Raw genomic sequence first — 20,924 nt, forward strand, 5'->3', positions numbered from 1 at the left:
TCTCATTTCTATGAAACTTTTTTCTTTATAAACAGTTTCAAATAAACCTAACATTAAATAAAAATCAGCTTCACTTTGTATACTACATACACATACTTTGTACACTTTGTATACTACACAGCAGGGTAGATAGGGAACCCAGTGTTAAGACATTCCATTCCCCATTAGCCATCATGTTCTGGATGCATTGCGGATTGAGTGGCGGAACTCAACCCTGCACGGTCTCCGACACCAGATGGAAGAAATAAACATTTTAAATGTTTAATTTTCTCTTGTGGGGTTTTGGGTTCTATTATATTGACATACAATGACAAATATTCTCAATTCCCGAATTTCCCATAGATATCTTCTATTTACAAACAGCAATCAGTTACAAGTTTATTATATTTATAGTTATAGATTATTTAGGTCGTTTACCATTCATATATTGAAGATATCTACGGTTTGATATATTGTAAACGTTAAAATTATCGCAAGTTATTTTCAAATATTATTTAAGGTTTTTTTCCTTAACTAAATACACTTATATTATATTTTGAGTATGATGGCAACATCACACTATCAATATACACAAAATAAATAATAAAACACCAATATAATTACGATCTATTTATTATAATGTAGGAAGACCTAATAAAATATGAATACCTTTATAAAAGCTGATTAAAAATAATTTACTAACTGCACAGTAAAACTAACTTCACTATGTTTAATTTTCTCGAATACTCGATTGACTTGAGTTGTCAAAACATTGCACGGCCGCAATCCACCTCAGTTTCAGTCTGTTGACGGACTGATTAAGACGCTTGGACTGCTCGCGATGCACCGTGAAACTTAAACTGCTATTCCACAAGTGGTTCGTACACGAAAACGTACATTTTCGGATACTGTCGCACATTTCGGATGAAACAGCCAACAAAAAACCAGATAACGAGTGTCCAATAGTTAAGTGAACTGATCGAAAGTTTTATAAAGATTAAATACTGAAAGACTGCAAGATAACAAGTTTTTGTGTCGATCTGAGTGGTTTCAAATTGACTTTGACGTCACTAGGAACAACCAATCAGTAATCGGTACGCGCCAAATATTATGTAGTGGAGCGTGTTTATGATTACAAAACATCAAACAACTGTTGCTGAAATCCAAAGTTGAATGGGGACCACGTGAGCGTCGGAACTATGCTATTGAAATGTACTGCCGATGGGAGACGGATCAAAGTCAACGGAGCCCCGATCAGCCAGAGCAATGTGGCGAGAGGTATGTACACACAACTAATCCTATTACACATCACAAAAAAATATTTCTAATCGTAAGTAGTTGGTATTTATTGTACAAACGCTACTATCTAGACGGTAAAAGTAGATATTGTATCTTTATTTATTTTATTATGACACCAGTAATAGAATAAACAAGTTGTAATGCGCAAAGAATATTTAATTAGCTCGTGAAACTGTTTTACATGTGACTTTTACAATTTTATAATTAGGTATATTATTAAATATACATAATATATGTATATGTATAATGAGATACGATATTATAAAACATTGTTATGGCTTCTACGTATAATATAAGTAATCAAAAGATTAAAATAATATTCTAATTATAAAATGCCATTAAGATATTAGATATATTGTAAGCTAATTATATTAAGGTCTATTTTCGTATACACATTTGAGTAAATTATAAGTAAATAGCAGCTGTTATCTATATATTAAATATACAAGACAGGGCTTTTAATTATATAAAAATACATTCATTACTTATTTTATTCTTCATGGTTTTTAAGCCAGAGAACTAACAGTGAATACAGGTTATGTTATCGAAAGAATATGAATGAAAATAAGGGCCATTTTTTAAACGTATGCATGCATATCATATGCATATTTTGCATTTTTTGGTATAGAAAGGTAAATCTAGTAATCTTTTTTTTCAACTTTCTTTTCAATTTTCTGTTTCTTTTGTCAACCTACTGGTAAGATTATAAATTGATAATATTTTAGGCTTAAATTTTCATTGAAAAAATGTTTAGGCGAACCTTCATACATTTAACATGTAACATACGTACAACTTAATTGTTACGTGATTATTATACACTTTGATAGTACGATCGTACGATAATGATAAGTTTCTAACTTCTTATCGTGACGTTCATATTAGATCTTCTTAGAAAGGAATCATAACATTTTTTTTTTGAAAATTTATAAATATATTTTTAACATTACTTTTATTTTGTCTAAAATATATGAAAAACTAAATACAACGTCATTCTTTATTTTGTAAATTATTATCAATTTTTTTATTGTACCGATAATTATTGCTCTCTGTTAACAAAATGCGCACTCTAAGATGACTTGCAGTTGATAAACTATTTTTAACTTTTTATTTCTGTTGAACGATAACAGTTAAAATTACATAGCAATTGAGATATAATATAAAATACGTACATAACTTAACAAAACAAAAAAAATCGCGACACATTTAAAAAAATGTTTTAAATACAGTTTCACGGTGTATTCCGCATACAAAAGGTTAGGTTAAGGGAATCTAGAGTTAGGACACTCCGTCCCCAACTTTCCAGCGAATTGTTCGAGGCAAAAAAATCCTTGACTTCATATTTTCATAACAAAAAAAACTTAACTTATTCATGATCTCCTCTTTCAAAAATATGATATGTATACATACATTTACAGTATAAGTTTACATATACTGTAAACGTGACGGTTGTGGGTTCGATTCCCATTCGATTGAGTACCAAGGCAAAAGCAAATTCGGGATTCGGTGGTAAATGGGGAACGGAACTGTCTTAATTGCAACACTAGCTTCCCAGGTCCACTCTACCCTGCTATATGCGGGATAGAGCGTGAAGATTAAAAAAAACAACAATTTTTATACGTATTATCATATGTATATATATACTGTAAGTAGGTATATATTCCAAAAATATATTTACTTAACTCAACTTAAAAAATAAAATGTTTTAAGAGTTAACAAGTCAGATGTCCTTTATACTAAATATAAAATGTACATTTTCCACTGGGAGACTACACAGTTGCCTTGGAAACAGGGATTCTCTTTGAGATCTAAGCGTCGCGCGTCGAATAGATAAAGCTTCTGCGAAGGTTGCTTCTTCTATATATATTGTGTGTTAATTTTTCAAAGTGATTTCCACTTTAAAGATTAAGTAGGCTTGTTTATATTTTTTGATAGACATAAAAAAATGCTTATCTCGCCACATCTTGGTGAAAATTTATAAATTACTGTTTTTATTTTTGGGTCAGTTAAAAAAATATTTAGGAAGATTGGATTCCGTAGAACCGAAAAAATAGCGCGGAACACCAATATTCTGTTTAACTGGCATATAAAAAGTTATCTTTGTAAAAGACGTAGAATCATATTTTTAATATACAATACTAATATATAATAGGATAATAGATTTAAATGAGGTATTAAATTCTAACGCATCGAATGTATGATAATGAGGCACTTAACTCTTGGCAGTTTTATGAGTTTACGCTAGTCTTGTACTTGAACAATGAGTCTTCATTCTATAAAAAAATAACTGTTGCTATGACTCCTATGAGATATATATATATATATTTTACCATACAGCAGCATAGCCAGAGGGGCCCGTAGTCCACTGTGTTGAGTTGCGGTTTGTTTTGCCAGAGCGAAGAAATGAAAATATTTCAATCCCTGATTTAGGATCAAACCCACTACCATCGCCTTAACTCAATACGTAGTCGAGATCTTGTTAAAATGGTTTAACATTTGACGTTTAGTCAACAAAATGAAATAACTAAATATGTTAGAACTATGCCCAGTCCCCCAACGGCAAGAGCAACAAACAGAGTATTTATAAAGTAAGTGATATCGTTTTGTATATGAAAATATCCAAAGGCTTATTTATTTATACAGTTTATATGTCGGTCAATATTATTGGTCTTGGATCAAAGGAGCCACAGATCCGGCTCGCGGCGTGTAGTGCGGTAGCGACATTGACTGCCTCCCGGCGTAACTATCAAATGGAAACTAAACTAAAATAAAACGTTTAATTAGTTTTTTTTTCTTTCACGCTGTATCCTGCGCATAGCAGGGCATGCATAGGGAACCTGGGAAACCAGTGTTAAGACACTCCGTTCTAATTTAGAAACTTCTGTTTCCTACTATCCGCCGAATTCTCGAGGCATTAATAATTGAGTCGGAATTCAGCACCGAGATTTTTATTTCGTTATTGTCAATATATTTTTGTCCGTGAAATTGTCAGTTTCAATACCACAAATACTTAAATGACTGTAGTTTCAATTCAAAAATGGATTTCAATTAATCAATATTAATAAAATAATATTAAAGTAAGTTACAGCTTTTTTTAAACAACTTTCTTTCAACATCCAAAACAAACAAAACTCGCACCCACCGTACATACGATGCGATAGCCGCTAACCTAATTATAGAACGATTAAGTCAATACTTCAGTTTTTATTTACTTACGATACAATTATTAATATGGTGCCAACATAATTTGTTCACTAAACGCTTATAACCTCACCAAATAACGTGGCAACGGCACATGTAGTGTTTTGTTATAGTTGAGTGAGTATTCAATTGGTCGGTTATCGCGGTGATAAGCGGTTATCAGGCGCGCGCTATCAGGGGTCAGACAGGCGGCCGCTCTGTTTACTCCAAGATACGACCACGTCCACGCGAGAATCATATGACAAAGGCTGGTTAGCACCAGATATTTACCTGTCGCCATTATTCGATTATCGTTATCGATTTAGTGATGGCATGTTAAAAATTGTCTTATGTTAATTTAATAAATTATTTGTTCACGTTTCAGTACTTCTTAATAATGTTTGTACTGTACTTTTTGTACTATTATTATAATTCGAAAGCTCGGATACTTAGTAAACAAGTAACAATTGATATTTGATTAGGACCACTACACAATTAAAGGAGTGTCTTGACACTAAGTTCCCTTTGCATAACTTGCTGTGGGATACAGAATGTAGCCGATTTAATTTTTTTTTTTATTATAAATATATTTTATAAATATAAATTAAAATCGTACTCGATGTCATTATCACGTTGTGGTTAATATTTATCTCTATAATGTAAAGAAAAAAATATATTAGACTTAAACAAAATTCAGCTGAATCATTGTTTCATACAATTTTAGTTTATGAATTTGAGCGTACCTTGCGCCATTTAGTTATCGATATCACTCATTGGACAGGCAGGGTGACTGTGAGTGATGTGTCACTGGGTCGTCCCCGAGTGTAGATTTAATGATAGTCACCAATATACATCGTATTGCCTTTCTACTACAACTACCCTAATGTGCCTTAAAAACAAAAAAGTGAAAAATATGCCTGAACTCACAATAGCTTTAATCATAAGATCAAATTAAATAAATTGACTTGGACATGTTCATGTAGTGTATTTGAAAGTACATTGAAAGTAATTTTAAAAGCGTAACTTAACCATGGAGGCGAAGGGAGCCTTAGAACCTAGTATTCCCATCAATAACTAAATGAAGTCCTCACACTGTGAAATGAAACTCCACGAGCGTTCATCAAAGCTCGTACGATTTCTTCAGTCTGCCCTCCCCGCCTGATGACGCTGTAAAAACCAGACCCCAGGTCAACAGCAGTATAGCCAAGTCGAAAAAAAAAGTGAAATAAAAAAGTATGTGAATGAAAAAGCTTATCAGTTATTATAGCTTTCACCTTATACAATGTTTGCTTATCGATGTTCATTCAAATGCTTTTTACAAAATCAATAGAGTTTACGTTAGTCGCCTATCTAATTGAATGTAGGGAAGCCACAGATAAGATAATCGATTTGGGCGCCACCATTCAAAGTCGTTGACCGACGGCCACAACTCGATACATATGCACTTATCAATTGCATTCGATATTATATTTAATGTATATTTATAGATTATTTTTATTATATGTTAAGTTGAGGTTTTATTATCTGTGTATATTTTTTTTATTATCTGTGTTTTGTATCGTAATTGTGAAAGTAGTGTAAATATTTTTGTCGTTTTGTTATTTAATTATTAATGAACGTAGTTGAGTTTGTTATAGATGCGACGTAGGTATGAGTATTTTCTTTTGTAACAAATTTATTATATTTTTAAATATTATTTAAAATTTTGGTAGAATTAGTATCTAGTGTACATTTATGTATATTTTACAATCTGTTCTATTAAAAAAGTGCAATGAAATGTTTGATTTCTTACTGGTATAGCACCAGTTTTTTATATTAATAAATTTCCCACATTTCAGAGGACAAATGGTAAAAAGTTAGTCGCTGCGTTAGGTTACAAAAAGTGCGCGATGATTAAACCTTTAAGTTTCAGCGTTGATGGCGCAGCAGCAAAGCGTCTAGTGATAGTCAAACAAACCGTGTTGGTAACAAAACCCACAACGCGCAATGGCCAAAAAATTGGGCGAGACCCAGGCAACGGAGAGGTTTAACATTAGGTTCCCTCACCCAACCCAACTATATGCGGGATACAGCGTGAAATTTAAAAAAATGCAAGTGAAAAAACCAAGTCCACGGCTAAATTTATATTTGGTATAATAATTTGTAATATCGTTGAAAATTTACTTAGTCAAATGAATTTTTATGTTTTATTATCGTATACGATACGTTTTTATCACTTGTAATTTACACATACGAATCGCATCTATGAAGGCTAAAATCCAAATCAGTTCTTTGTTTGTGGCCCTTACAATATACTTGTAGATATGTACAAACAGTACAAAGTAAATAACGACGTCTTTAACTACCATTATTTATTTATTTATATTGTATTATTTTTAATATTCCCTTAATGGAAAATATTCTAATTCCTTTGCGCTGAGAATAAGATAAAGCACCGTCTAAATTGTTGCCATTCAACACGCGATGTCTCGAAAATTCGGCGGTGCCTATGGGTCGGAGTGTCTTACATTAGGTACCCTGTGGTTGTGGTGCTCTGCTATGTACGGGATACAGTGTGAGGTTAAAATAAATTTGTGACATAAATCTCTGTCGACTATTTTTTATTTTTTTATTAGTTATTTTAAAATCAGTTATTTTATAAGCATTTTTATGTGACAATGTAATAAATTGTTTGTGGTTATAATAATGTTAGAAGAAGAACATATCGTGTGAACCTCTAACATTATTTAAATTCATGCAGATTTTTATTAGTTTTTCTTAAAAAAAATTAAGTATTGAATATAATTATAATTCATAAATAAATAATATGAATTATTTATATTTATATTATATAATGTTCTACGCTTTATTAGTAAATGCCATATTTTATCACTGCTTAAATAATATCATAAAATTTAAATATAATAAATAAAAAAAATATTATATCATAAGTATATTTTTAAACCACATTTAATAAAGTTGTAGTTCCTTCGTTCTATTTTATAGAATGACGAAGTTTCAGATATTATAAAAATATATAAAAAAATATCGTGCATATAAAACACTGTAAAAATTGTCTATTCTATAATTATCTGTAAGAATCTGTCCATGCGTGACATTGAAGATGGTCATTGATGATCATTGGCCTTGGTGGTCTTTACATTATGACACGCGACAGAGAGTATAATACACATTAAAGTTCTTACTCTATATCTACAATATATTAATCTTACAAACAAAATATTTTTAAATTTGAATCCACATCCCCCAATTGCGTTATCTATTTATTTATCACTTTAAATTAAAAAAGTAAAGTAAAGAGAAAACTATTATTATATTATTTTCTTTTCTCTCCAATATATTGGAATGTAGCGAGTTCTATTTATAGTGTTCGTCCACAACGTGAAGTGTAGAACGTGACCTAACTCTTGGAATACTCAGATGTTATGATAGCGTTAAGAATATACCGATAACGTGCGTACTTCATGGCGGCTCCAAATGTTAATTGGAAATAATTTGCCGCATTTACTACCTCATACTGGTTTCTTTTTAAGAATTTTTTGGTGGATTAAATAGAATTTGAATAAGATTTATGTGACAGGTATTCTATTTTATAAAAGTAGTATAACGTCTGGATGTGCCCATCGCCGTCGACTTCCGCCATGTTATACGTAATGTCTCGAAAATTGGGCGGTGCGCGGGGTAGGAGAGTCTCAACATTAGGTTCACGCTGCCTACTTTTCTAAATGCGGGATACTTTTAATATTTTCGCGATCCCGAAACCAAGAATTTATAAAAATAAGATATTTATTGTAATAAGTATCTAATGAAGTTTATTTTGAAGCTTAAGCCGCCCTTCATTTGTATAAAACCAATAAATAACACAGTAAATATCCAAACTAAAAATATATTAAAGTTAAAATACAATCTTTTTAACTCACATTTGTAACTTACGCCCAATGTTAATAACCAATCCTAATCCAAAAATTGCTACCATAGATTGAAATAGACAGAGATGGAGGTAGGCATGCAGGTTAGTGATTGGATAGATATGTCCGACAGAACGAGATAGACGTTAACTGGAGATAGGAGATACATTATTAATATTGGGCGTTAGTATACTCGTACGTTATATGTTAAATATAAATGTGAGATTGACCATAAAGACAGGTATTTGGTGATACATTATTTTTTTGCTGCCTGCCAGTGGCGTAGCTAGGGGGGTGCGAGCGGTGCGGTCGCACCGGGCATCAAAAGGAAAAGGGGCATCAAAGGCGACGATTACTTTGTTTTTCTTTGTTTTTTTAGACTTTAGACCATTTTAAAGGGCATCAAGTCCCCTAAGCCGCACCGGGCATCAAAAGGAAAGGGGCATCAAAGTCGACGATCACGTTTTTTTTTTAGAACTCATCAAAGTCGGCGATCACTTTGTTTTTTTTAGACCTTAGACCATTTTAAAGGGCATCAAATCTCCTAAGCCGCACCGGGCAGCAAATACCCTAGCTACGCCACTGCTGCCTGCACGCAGTTTATCATACAAAAGAGATACAGAATTGCTGTATCACTAGATACACCCCCGTTTTCATTAGTGCTCCTTGTTAAAAATTTTAAATGTAGTATATTTTTTTTTTGCTATAATTATATCTGTTATAGTTTTCGTTTATAATAATTAATTTCGATATACAATTTAAAAAATAGAAAAGTTATTTACCTAATTTGTTCCAAGTGTACCCGTTTAAATTGTTCTCGACTAATTTCCCCTACACTAATTCCGTATAACTGTCGACATTATGTTTAAGTTAAAGTAATTAAACAATTACTATCCGCTGTCAGACATGATGCATTGCTCTAATTTCGTTAATGATTTATTTTCAGCGAGAATTTATTTTCAGCGGACGGCACTGAAGTCTTGTGATTGATCTCTTAGGGAGTTTGTAAACACCCACCGTGTGTGTTCCGTCTCGCTTGCGTTTGTGTGAATTTGTTGGGTGCGAAGGAGATAGATATATGTTTCACAACTTCGTACTGAGCGCAAGTTGCGGTCAGCCTTGACCTTGAAGAACTATCATATTTAGTGTTAGTGTTCGTCGAGTTATTTGCAATTTTGATACTTGTCGATTAATAAAAACTTAATAACCTGTTTATTGAGACAAAAAGCTTTAATTTTATTTATTTATTTATTTAATTAATAATTTTCGTTAGAATATTTTATATGTATAATTTTTTATTGTCATGTCAATTATTTATAATCTGTTTTTTTCTTATTATTTGAAATTATTACGTAAAGTATATCTATACATAGTTTTTGTGTAGCCTCAAAAATCTTATTTCTGTACTCATCAGCATTTCAAATATTATTATGATTTTATTAAAAAAAAACCTAACAAGAAAAAACAGTTGAAGCAGAACAATACATAAATCAATATGAATATGGCGACCTTGGCGAGATTCTCACTCGAAAAGTGCGTGCTCTAGGTTACGACATTTTTCAGCAAAAATGTGTTATTGGATCCACATAAAAAAACAATACCCAGTATAATACATTTATTTATTCAGCTTGTATATTCGTTTGCCGTATCCTATAAAGTGTTACATCACTGTATATTGTCGATGTTATGCAATACGCTGTACGCTACTTTGAATGAAATCTGAAAATAGGTTATTCTATCTATCTTTTTCAATATGGTTTTATTATCTATAAATATAGTTTGAGAGTTGTTTTTTTTTTACTTTTAAACTGGCTTTTTCTGCTGTTTTTTTTACTGCTAGCCTTACGAAAATACACAAAAGTACGTGTATAAAAAGTCTAAAAACAAACAAAATCAGATAAAAAAAAATAAAGCATGGTACTCAAAAAGAACGAAAGTACGTACTTAAGTTTGTTATTTTTACAGTACAGAACCCTCGGTGGGAAAATCCGACTCGCACTTGCCTGGTTTTTAACTTTAAAACCTTTTAACTTTTTTAGTAATTATAGTTGAATTGACGTCAGAAACGTATTAAGTGGCTGTATACAGAATCGAATCGAAGAATCGAATATAATGTTTTTGTGTGCGCGTTTGAGTTGCTAGTAGGCTAGATTCCATCATGTTAATGTTTTCTATGTAACCAAAAATTGACTGTCCTTTAGAAAGTACCATGTGTGATGTTTTGGTTCGATTCGATTCATGGGGGAAAATAGGGAACGAAAATATATGAATAGGGACAGGGTGTTTTAAGACTAGGTTCCCAGATTCCCTCTGCTTACCCTGCTATATGCAGGCTACAACGTGAAGCATATAAAAAGAAGATAAATGAATAAATCTGTAAATCTCTATGAGACACATCTACAAAAGCTTCCACAATTTCTTTCTCGAGGAGCAATAAGCTGACCGAGGTCGAGGGCCAGGATATTGCGACGTAATACCGCTATCAACTTTTATCACCGCTGCTGCTGCGTTACAAGTAAACAACCACTTGTAAAACCTAACGTTTATTATAAATATGAATATAAGTTCGATGACTTCTCGAGTTACTTTAATTGATATTGTTTGTTTTTAATATTTCCTTATTGGTGGGTTTCGTCTCATATAGTTATAGCGGCGGCCTGAGGCTGTTGTTGTGGATTCGAATCCACTCTAAAGAGATTTTGTGAAAAGTACTTCAATAGTAGATCATTAAAGTTCTAATATAACGAGATATAGATGGGTATAAAGAAGGATACATCGTGGCGCCTAACCGGCCGGGCCCTATTACTTTTTTTAATATATTGGCGTGAACACTTAATAATTAAAACTACTAAAAAAACAATTTATTTACTTTGCTGCAACAATGGAACTAATTTAAATTTGGTAATAATTTTTTTATTTAACACTTTTTTGATTTAATTATATGTATTTGGCATCTAATACATATTGCTTCGAAAGATCAACATGAATGATAAGGTATATATTATTTTCTTTATTGTATTTTGTAAATAATTACCTACTAAGTAAATAAAAACGTATTACTTGTGTAAAGATAGGAAATCAAACTAAAATATTTAAATCAAATTTTGATTAAATGTTATGTTGTAAAACAAAAGTACCTATATAAAAGCATTTATTTATAATTGCCTTATTTAAGTTCTGTTATAGTTATATGACATTTAGGTATCTTTTTTTATGGTAGCAACACAGCTTATTATTTTTTTAATTGGAAAAGTAATATTTTTTAAGAAAAGGTTTTTAAGTAGCTATTGATTTATATATATATATATTTTTAAAACATTACCGTTTTTTTATGTTGTATTTTTTTATAGTAATCAGTTTTTAAAAAAGATTTCTGTCTCTTCTTTTACAATCACTCAATACAAAAGCTCAGCTAAAGTCAAACTGTAGGTACCTACTTAATAAATGTTAAATTTAGTCTACTTCCACATGTTGCTCAAAAATGTACATTATCGAAATGACTCTCGGGCTTTTTTGCGAGTTTCTTCAAAATAGACTAGAATACGTTGAATATTTTTATTTACATATTTAAAAAAAAACGTATAGCTCGTGTGTAATGCGCACTGAGTGGTCTCCTTGAACTGTTATCGTACTAGACTTCTGACTTGTAAGCTTGAGATAAATACTAATACTACGGACATATCTAATATTTATAATTAGAACCATAATAGATAATTACCTTGAAAAGTATTAATAAAATAGTAATTATTATTAATTAATGTGCTAAAAAAATATGGAAGAAAAAAAAATACATTTATTTTTCGGTAGACACCAACCACGCAGTTTGCGAATTGAATAATGACTATTTCATTTTGGACGGGTCAGTTACATCCTGGTGTCAAACCGGTTGCTTTTTGTAGAAGAATACTCAACATTTATATAGTTGATGACGTTTGAGATATGTTTTTATTTCAAGGCAAAATTATATAAGTTTAAAATTTACAAAAATATTTTGACATTGCTATTTTATTTGAATTCAAATCTTTTAACTTTTAATAGTTTACCCATCTACAGCAATTAGAATACGGTAAATAATAGTTTAAAAGGTAAAAGCTTTTTTCGGTCCGCTATTGGTTGATTAGTTCTTTTTTTCTTTTCTTTAAAGAGCTGGCAAAGACTTAATAAAAATATTACTGATGTATGAATATAACTAGTAATTTCTAAAAGCTGCTTAGAAATTTATATGTAACTGGAGGTTCTTAAAATTTACATTTTCTATTGTAGTAAATGTAGGTGAACTAAAATCCTCGGTAAGTTTGTTAAAGAGAAATCATCATGCGAAGAGATAGAGAAGAGAAAGAATATTTTATTTAGCATCAGTCTTTATTCTAGCAGGGCAGCCAGAGAGAACGGAGTGCTAAACACTCTGCATACCTTTTTCAACTTGTCACAAGCTCTCCGGAAAGCTCTTATGGTATTTACATGACCTTTTTCGGTATCATTAATAGTGCTAATAATAATAGTGATAATAATTCCTAGTATTTTCTGTGAATTGTATGGTTAGTTAGGTATAAGTATATACCACAACTCAAATCGTTACTTACTTCATCACAATATGTCAGTTATGTAAGCTTCATCCCGATAAGAGAGGCACGTGCTCTTCTTCATATAATTTGAGTGACTACTCTTATTTTAATTATATATATGTTATCGTATGAGTTGTAGAATATTAGCATCAAAACAAACAAAAATTAAACAGGCGCAAACAAAAGTAAAGATATCACGCCATCTTTATTATCAGTTACAGAATGCGTTATCATAAGATATTATGTATTTCGCATTTCTTGATAATGATAAAGCGTCACATCACCTACACCTGGGTCAGTGAAGCTTATTATTCGACAACGTAATTTCAGAATTTGAAACGTGTACCTACCTAACTATGTCTTTCTTTACGACAGTTAAGACATTCCGTTCCTCACTTACGGCCCACTTTTCCAGACATTGTGCAATAAAAAAAATACTTGTAATAACAACATTTGCTCCAAATATATGCAAGAACATTTAAATATAAATAATCCCAAGTGAAATGAGAGCCAAGTTATAAATTAAGTTAATTAATTAAGAGGTATATGGGTGTCGATCTCTGTATTCATTTGGGGTAAAATGCAATTTTAAAAAATCTTAATATATTAAAATATATATTGTTGAATTAGAAATAGAACAATATAGCTATTTATTAAGTCTTACACAACTTCCTTATTTGCGGAATAGAAACAGATACCCCAGAATAAGATAAAGATAAGACTTTTCTATTTATAGTTCCCTTAGAAACTGGGTACGAGGTAAAACTTAACGCAAGAAACGCTTTGCTTAAGGAATACAATTTTTTTAAAATATTAACATTCCATCCAATGGATATTCAATACCTTTTTATTAATACAGTGTTTCTAGTGCTATTTCACACAAAACATATGAAAAAAGGACAAATAATAATAAAATAATCGTTGCCTTCCGTTGCGACAAAATAGTAGTAGAAAAAAAATTAGTACCTTAATAAATAAAAAAAATAGCCACTTCAGGACTAAAAATGTGGTACTGTCAAGGATTCTAAACAAGAATGCTTCAAATTAAGTGTGGTATTTGGGGCTATTTAATAAACTAGCGGACGCGCGCAGCTTCGCTAGCTCACTTAGGGGTGAATTCTAATAAACCATGCAACATGTGTTCAAAGAAATATTTTTGAGAGTCTAAATTTCTAATTTTACAAAAATCGGTGGCGATTTAAAAATTTTTCCATAAAAACTTTCAATCCCTTATTTGCGCCATTAGGGGGTGAATTCTAGAAAACCACGAAACACATGTTCAAAGAAATATTTTTAAGAGTCTAAATTTCTAATTTTATAAAAATCGGTGGCGATTCAAAGATTTTTTCATACAAATTTTCAACCCCTTATTTGCGCCCTTAGGGGGTGAATTCTAGAAAACCATGAAACACATGTTCAATTAAATATTTTTAAGAGTCTAAATTTCTAATTTCATAAAAATCAGTGGCGATTTAAGAATTTGTCCATACAAACTTTCAACCCCTTATTTGCACCCTTAGTGGGAGAATTCTAGAAAACGATGAAATACGTGTTCAATTAAATACTTTTATAAATCTAAATTTCAAATTTTATAAAAATCGGTGCCGATTTAAATTTTTTTCCATACAAACTTTAAACCCCTATTTCACCCCTTTAGGTTTAAAATTTTTCAAAATACCTTCTTAGTGGATGTCCAGATTACGAAAGTAAACTTTTGTCCAAATTTCACGTTTCTACGCACAGCGGTTACGGCTGTGAGTGCGTCTTACCTCAGTCAGTGAGGACAAGTCCTTTTATATATATAGATAATGGCATGTAGGGGCTTCTCACTCTGACGTATTCAATACTGTAATGAAAATTCTACCACCTCTATTAATTAGTCTGTATATAATAAGTATTTAACTTTTTTATGCAATGTTTCAAAATTAGACGGATGTGAGGTACGGAATGCTTTAATACTGGGGAACCCTCCCTCTACCTACCCTGCTAGGTGTATGCGGGCCTCTAAAGTGAGTTTGTATATATATCCGTTTCATATAAATAGCTATTAATACATATAATTTGAAATGAATTTAAATATTTTTAAACTTTATGCATTGAGTGCATGTAAAAGGCTAGAAAGAGACTACTTATACCCTGAGATCCGGCCGTTGAATCCTGCATATACGAGTTTTCTTAATTAAACCTATATTAATGAATAATACATGATTAGTAGAACAGATTACACCTGGGTTGCCTGGAAGAATCCTGCCGCAATCACCTTTAATTACATTTTTTCGTAACTCGTTTTTGGAGAAAATTGCACCCATACGTTTTTTATATGAATCGCACATCATTTGAAAGATAATCGCATAAGGAATTGGAAAATTAAGGGTTGCCAGCTCTCAGTCTGCCGCAAGTCTAGGGTTGCCTGGTTTAAACATGTCACTAAATGTTAATAATTTGCACTCATGTGTTTTTTTAATGAATTATATATCAAATTAAAGCTTATTTTTTTCTGAACACTATAAAACAGGGTTGCCTGGAAAATTCCTGCCGCAAACAGGGGTTGCCAGCGTTTAAAATATTTTATCCCGGTTCCGTTTGACTATGAGAATAGACGATGAAATGCGCGGTCTGCCTTACGTTTTAAAGTAAAATATTATATAATAGAAGGTCAATCTTAAAATCAATGTTTATTCTAATTGTTCACCTGTTAAATGATGATTTTAATCATATTAAGTACACGCAGAAAACTATTTAAAGATCATAGGGCAGAAGAAATCATACTTATTTTTCAAGTAAAATAATGAATCTATAATATTGAGTCTTTGCAAAATCTATTTTCTAAATACTAACATTTATTTATTAATTTAAACAACCCTTTTAAAACAACTAAATTATCTAATTAAGTAAATGTTTACAAATATCGATCTTCAATAAGGTATTAATTACAACATGTTTCCTTAATATAATGAGAGTGACAATTATTGCGGATATTTTTTATTAATTAAGAAAATATGGAAAATTACATTTCAATAAACAATCTCTCTCTTCACCCTCTGCTTGTTTGATTTGACAACGCCGTCCGTATCCGTAGAAAGAACTATGGCGCCCATCTTTTTGGTATGAATATTTACGTTTTTGCAAAGTAAATGAAAACTATTCAACTAATAAAAACTATTAAAAAATATAGATAAAAAAATGTAGCTAGCAAGAACTTGTCCGTTTATGCTGATAGTTTTTAAGGCATTTAGGTCTGAAAGAATTGTTCTTATAATTATAATAAAGCGTAATCACTCACTCACATCCCTAACTTAGTGTAATCAAAACTGAGGCAATTCCCACGGCCACAATTGTCTACATTTCATTAAACTATATAATATTCAACATTAAAGTATACTTACGTTTTGCATTAGAAAATAATTAAAAAATACTTCTTTATATTTTTGTTTTAAAACAATGAACTTTTTGTAACACTGTAAATGATAACCGTGCATTGTGTCACTATTTAAAAAAATGTCACTGTATTTAAAATTCATTTTTTGGCGAAACAATAACGTAATTTTACACTTTTAGAAAGATTCCTTGTTAAATTCGATCAGATTTTCACGTCTTCATTTTTGTCAAGTAAAAACGTCTTTACTCCAAAACGAAAGGTAAGTAACTAAGTAATATGCTCAAAAACAACTCATTTGGCCATCTGCACTTTTATTGCATTTAGAACAATACATCTTCGAAAATAATTTTATTGCATTTGGTTTGCTTTGTATCGCGTCGCAAAATGTTTATCTATAGTAAAAAATAGCCAACTAATTGATATTTGCCGACTCTTGGTCATAAACCGTAAATAGCGTTTATTAGTCGGCATTACTGTCGGATTTTCTTCGAAATTAATTTTGCTAACTTAGTTTTGTTTATTATAATTCTATTATATATATTTCTTTCCTATGCAAATTATTAAAAATTGCGTGAGAAAAAAAATTGCGGCAAGCGTTGTCAAATTAAACAAGTAGAGGACGAAGAGAGAGAGAGAGAGAGTTCATTGAAATGTATTTTTCAATATAATTAATAAAAAAAATATCCGCAATAATGGTCACCCTTCATTATATTAAGGGAACATGATGTATATGTATGTATATTAATAGTTTATAGAAGATCGATATTTGTAAACATTTATTTAATTAGATAATTTAATTGTTTCAAAATGGTAATTTAAATTAATAAATAAATATTCGTATTTAGAAAATAGATTTTGCAAAGACTCAATATTATAGATTCATTATTTTACTTGAAAAATATGTATGATTTCTTCTGCCCTATGATCTTTAAATAGTTTTCTGCGTGTACTTAATATGATTAAAATCATCATTTAACAGGTGAACAATTAGAATAAACATTGAGTTTAAGATTGACCTTCTATTATATAATATTTTACTTTAAAACGTAAGGCAGACCGCGCATTTCATCGTCTATTCTCATAGTCAAACGGAACCGGAATAAAATATTTCAAACGCTGGCAACCCCTGTTTGCGGCAGGAATTTTCCAGGCAACCCTGTTTTATAGTGTTCAGAAAAAAATAAGCTTTAATTTGATATATAATTCATTAAAAAAACACATGAGTGCAAATTATTAACATTTAGTGACATGTTTAAACCAGGCAACCCTAGACTTGCGGCAGACTGAGAGCTGGCAACCCTTAATTTTCCAATTCCTTATGCGATTATCTTTCAAATGATGTGCGATTCATATAAAAAACGTATGGGTGTAATTTTCTCCAAAAACGAGTTACGAAAAAATGTAATTAAAGGTGATTGCGGCAGGATTCTTCCAGGCAACCCAGGTGTAATCTGTTCTACTAATCATGTATTATTCATTAATATAGGTTTAATTAAGAAAACTCGTATATGCAGGATTCAACGGTCGGATCTCAATCTATTACAGTTAATACTCCACACACTTAATAGTAAAAATCACAAATTATTTCAATTTAGTTATTTATTCCAGTAGCGACTGAAGAGACATCGTCACACTGCGGCAAAAAAAAGATATATTTGTTCTATAATTTATCTATTAAAATAAATTATAAAGCTATATATTTTCGCACATTTAATCATATTTCCGATCTTTAGCTCGGCTATCTTATCAGAGGCCTTGCCATGCGTCTCTACGAACCTGTGTCAATTTGGTTGCGTAAACTTGTAATGTATTACGCAAAATATATTATCATATGATAAAATAAAATAGTTATTCATTATATTTTTATTTTGTAAGAAGTAAAATGTGAAATATATTTTAGTACTATATACTCGTACTTATTTTAATAATAAGAAACCACTCAAGTTTTAACAGTATGATAAATAGTTTAATTATCGTCTAGGGCTCACAAATTGATTCTGCCTTCAATATACAGGGTGGAAGAGGCAGCGCTCCTTTTACTGAAACTGCATATAGGGTAAAATATTTCAAACCCAGAACTAAAAAAATTAATCCAGATACCTCAACAGTTTTGACGCAGGATTTTTTTTTCATTTCACGATTTTTATCCATACCTGTATTTCGAGTGACGCACACATACGTATGCGACGTTGTGGTTTGACAGGTAAGTGTGTGCGTGCTTATGTTATAGGTACTTTACAATTGGAGTTTTATTTAACGATATATATATATTTTTTTTTAAATAACTTTTTCATTTTTGGGATTTTTTTCTGAATTATATAGCTTTATATAGCTTTTATAGAGTAGTTAAAACTGTGGTTTCATTTAAAGTGGTACTAACAATTCCACCTGTATAATCATGGAATTTACAGATTTGTTTTATTGAAATAATAAATTTTGCCGTAGCTTCTCTTTTATATGCAATACTTTAGAAAAAAGAGAAGGACAAAACGCTTGTTGTAGTACAGAAGTCATCCATGTTTATGTCCAGCCACAGATGCAGTTTCCTAGCAGAAGGGCCGCATACCTAACGGACACATCAAACTGATTATAATTTTATTATGGAAGTACTCGTCTAACTGGTTGTTATACGACATCTTTAAGTTATTTTACAACAGTACTTCTTTAATGGCACGTCACGTCACGTCATTAATATTTATGAAACATCATTTATGCACGTCGTTGTGGTTATTTATCTTTAATGAAAAGGTTTTTTGGTAGCGCAGTTGTCACTTATAAAGTTGAAGAATTTTGCAATGTATCCTTTATGAAAAATGGGACATCCTCATACGTCAAAATTAGAGTTGCCATTTTCTAGTTATTAAAAAGCGATTGATTTTTAAAAATGAGTAATGTGTCAAAGACGTATGTAATTAAATTATTATAACTTATCTTAAACTCAACTTTATCATTGTTTACGTTTTGGCAGACAGCGTTTGTATAAATAATGTGATAATGAAAAAGCCAATTATGTTTCTTATTAATTTGTTCCCAATAAATATATATTAGGTATAATGTAAACTTTTATTAGAATAAGCGTTATTACATAACATTCCGCTACCTATCAGTTACTATATTTTTTGTTAAGAAAATCAGATGTGTAAATTATAATTATTTAATTAGATTAGAAAAAAGTAACTAACAGTAAACCAAGGTTTAGTATAATTAAAAATAAATAATTACTTTAGTCGTTGAAAGTTAACTCAACGATTTCTGTTACAATGTTAGACATTAAAACTATAACATAAAAAGTTTTTATGTTTTCGATTTTCCTCAATAAGTAGCTAGGTACCCAGGTGCGTTGTTTACTATGCTAAGGTCGTTGCACATCTGTGTCACATTCATTTCTCGAGCCTTGATACACGTGTCTATATAAGCCTTATTTTTTTACCTTCACGCTGTATCCCGCATATAGCAGGGAAAGCAGAGGGAACCTAGGAACCTAGTGTTAAGACACTTTCGTTTTTACGATTATGAAAATTTAATTTAAATATTATGAAATTTAATATACCTATAAATGAAAACAGCATCTCAAGACCGATCACAGATTTGAGAGCGGTTTATAAATACGGACCTAACAGAGGATTTTCTAAGAGAAAGAGAAAAACGACCTTTTTTATCCATGCAAACAAAGTTACCGTCGATGACTATTTTTTTTATATTATCATCAGTTCTAAAAACATGTCGTAATATATATTTATAATTTTTTTTTCTATTGCAGGTAAAGACGGCACATTTTTACTCAAGATTTGGTATTTTTTTTTAATTATTAAGATTAATTTAAGAGCATGTACTACTAATACTAACACTATATGTAATAATCGTATTTTTATCCATTTCAGCGCAGAGGTAATAAAAAATATAGTACGTAATAACTACACGAGAAACAAAACAGCTATCTAATTTTTGGATCTTCAATTAGAAAAAAAACAATGTTTAATGTACTGATAACACATAACATAAAAGATAGACGAATTAAAAAAAAGACAGGGTACGCATGAGATAAGATCCTAGTGTTAAGATACTGTTCCACTCAGTTTTTTAAAACATTTCGAAACCCAGAACCCTCGATTAACGGTCAGAAACTGTACATAACCGGTTGCGTAAAATATAAAATAAACAGTATTTCATATACTACCTACACTGTTTTGGTACTTTATATATAATATATTAGGTAAACATATTATATACAGATTGCCGATAACATATACATATATTTTTTACACTCCAATAAAAGGGTATCTTTCTAATACTGTCCTCAGAGGGGACCGAACCCACGACCTGTGACCCTTAACATACCAGCTTGTGCCTCAACGTACAAGTTTGCCTTGTATCAAATCTGTACATTTCTTGATAATATTATTTTGTTAATTACTTTTGTTAATTTACTTTACGATACCGGTTCGGTTTGTAGGTCCTTCGAAATGGACTTTGTACTGTCGAATGATGTACGTAATTAGTACTGCATTGTCTGTGTTTGTCATATTTTGTAATTTTTCGTTGTTCTTTTTAGTTCCATCGTTCCAGCTTACTGCTGTATCCCATTCTTTCGCCGAATTTTCGAGGCAATTGTGTGTT

The 20,924-nt window shown here is 31.0% G+C and overlaps 1 protein-coding gene across 2 annotated transcripts in view; it reads left to right on the forward strand.

Moving 5' to 3' along the window:
• The first annotated feature begins 744 nt into the window (after positions 1-744).
• The window catches only part of NFAT (nuclear factor of activated T cells 3), a 69,629-nt gene continuing 49,449 nt past the window's right edge, over positions 745-20,924 (forward strand). Inside the window, exon 1 of one of the 2 annotated variants that reach the window (XM_085192338.1) lies at positions 745-1,257. In XM_085192338.1, coding sequence (XP_085048464.1) covers positions 1,179-1,257 — 79 coding nt within the window. In that variant the 5' untranslated portion in view covers positions 745-1,178. The remainder of the gene's footprint in view (positions 1,258-20,924) is intronic. The other variant, XM_085192354.1, reaches the window with a different exon arrangement.

The sequence above is a fragment of the Heliconius melpomene genome, chromosome 1 (genome assembly GCF_056956725.1).
Source record: "Heliconius melpomene rosina isolate 202511_hmr_F chromosome 1, ASM5695672v1, whole genome shotgun sequence".
Lineage (NCBI taxonomy): Eukaryota > Metazoa > Arthropoda > Insecta > Lepidoptera > Nymphalidae > Heliconius > Heliconius melpomene.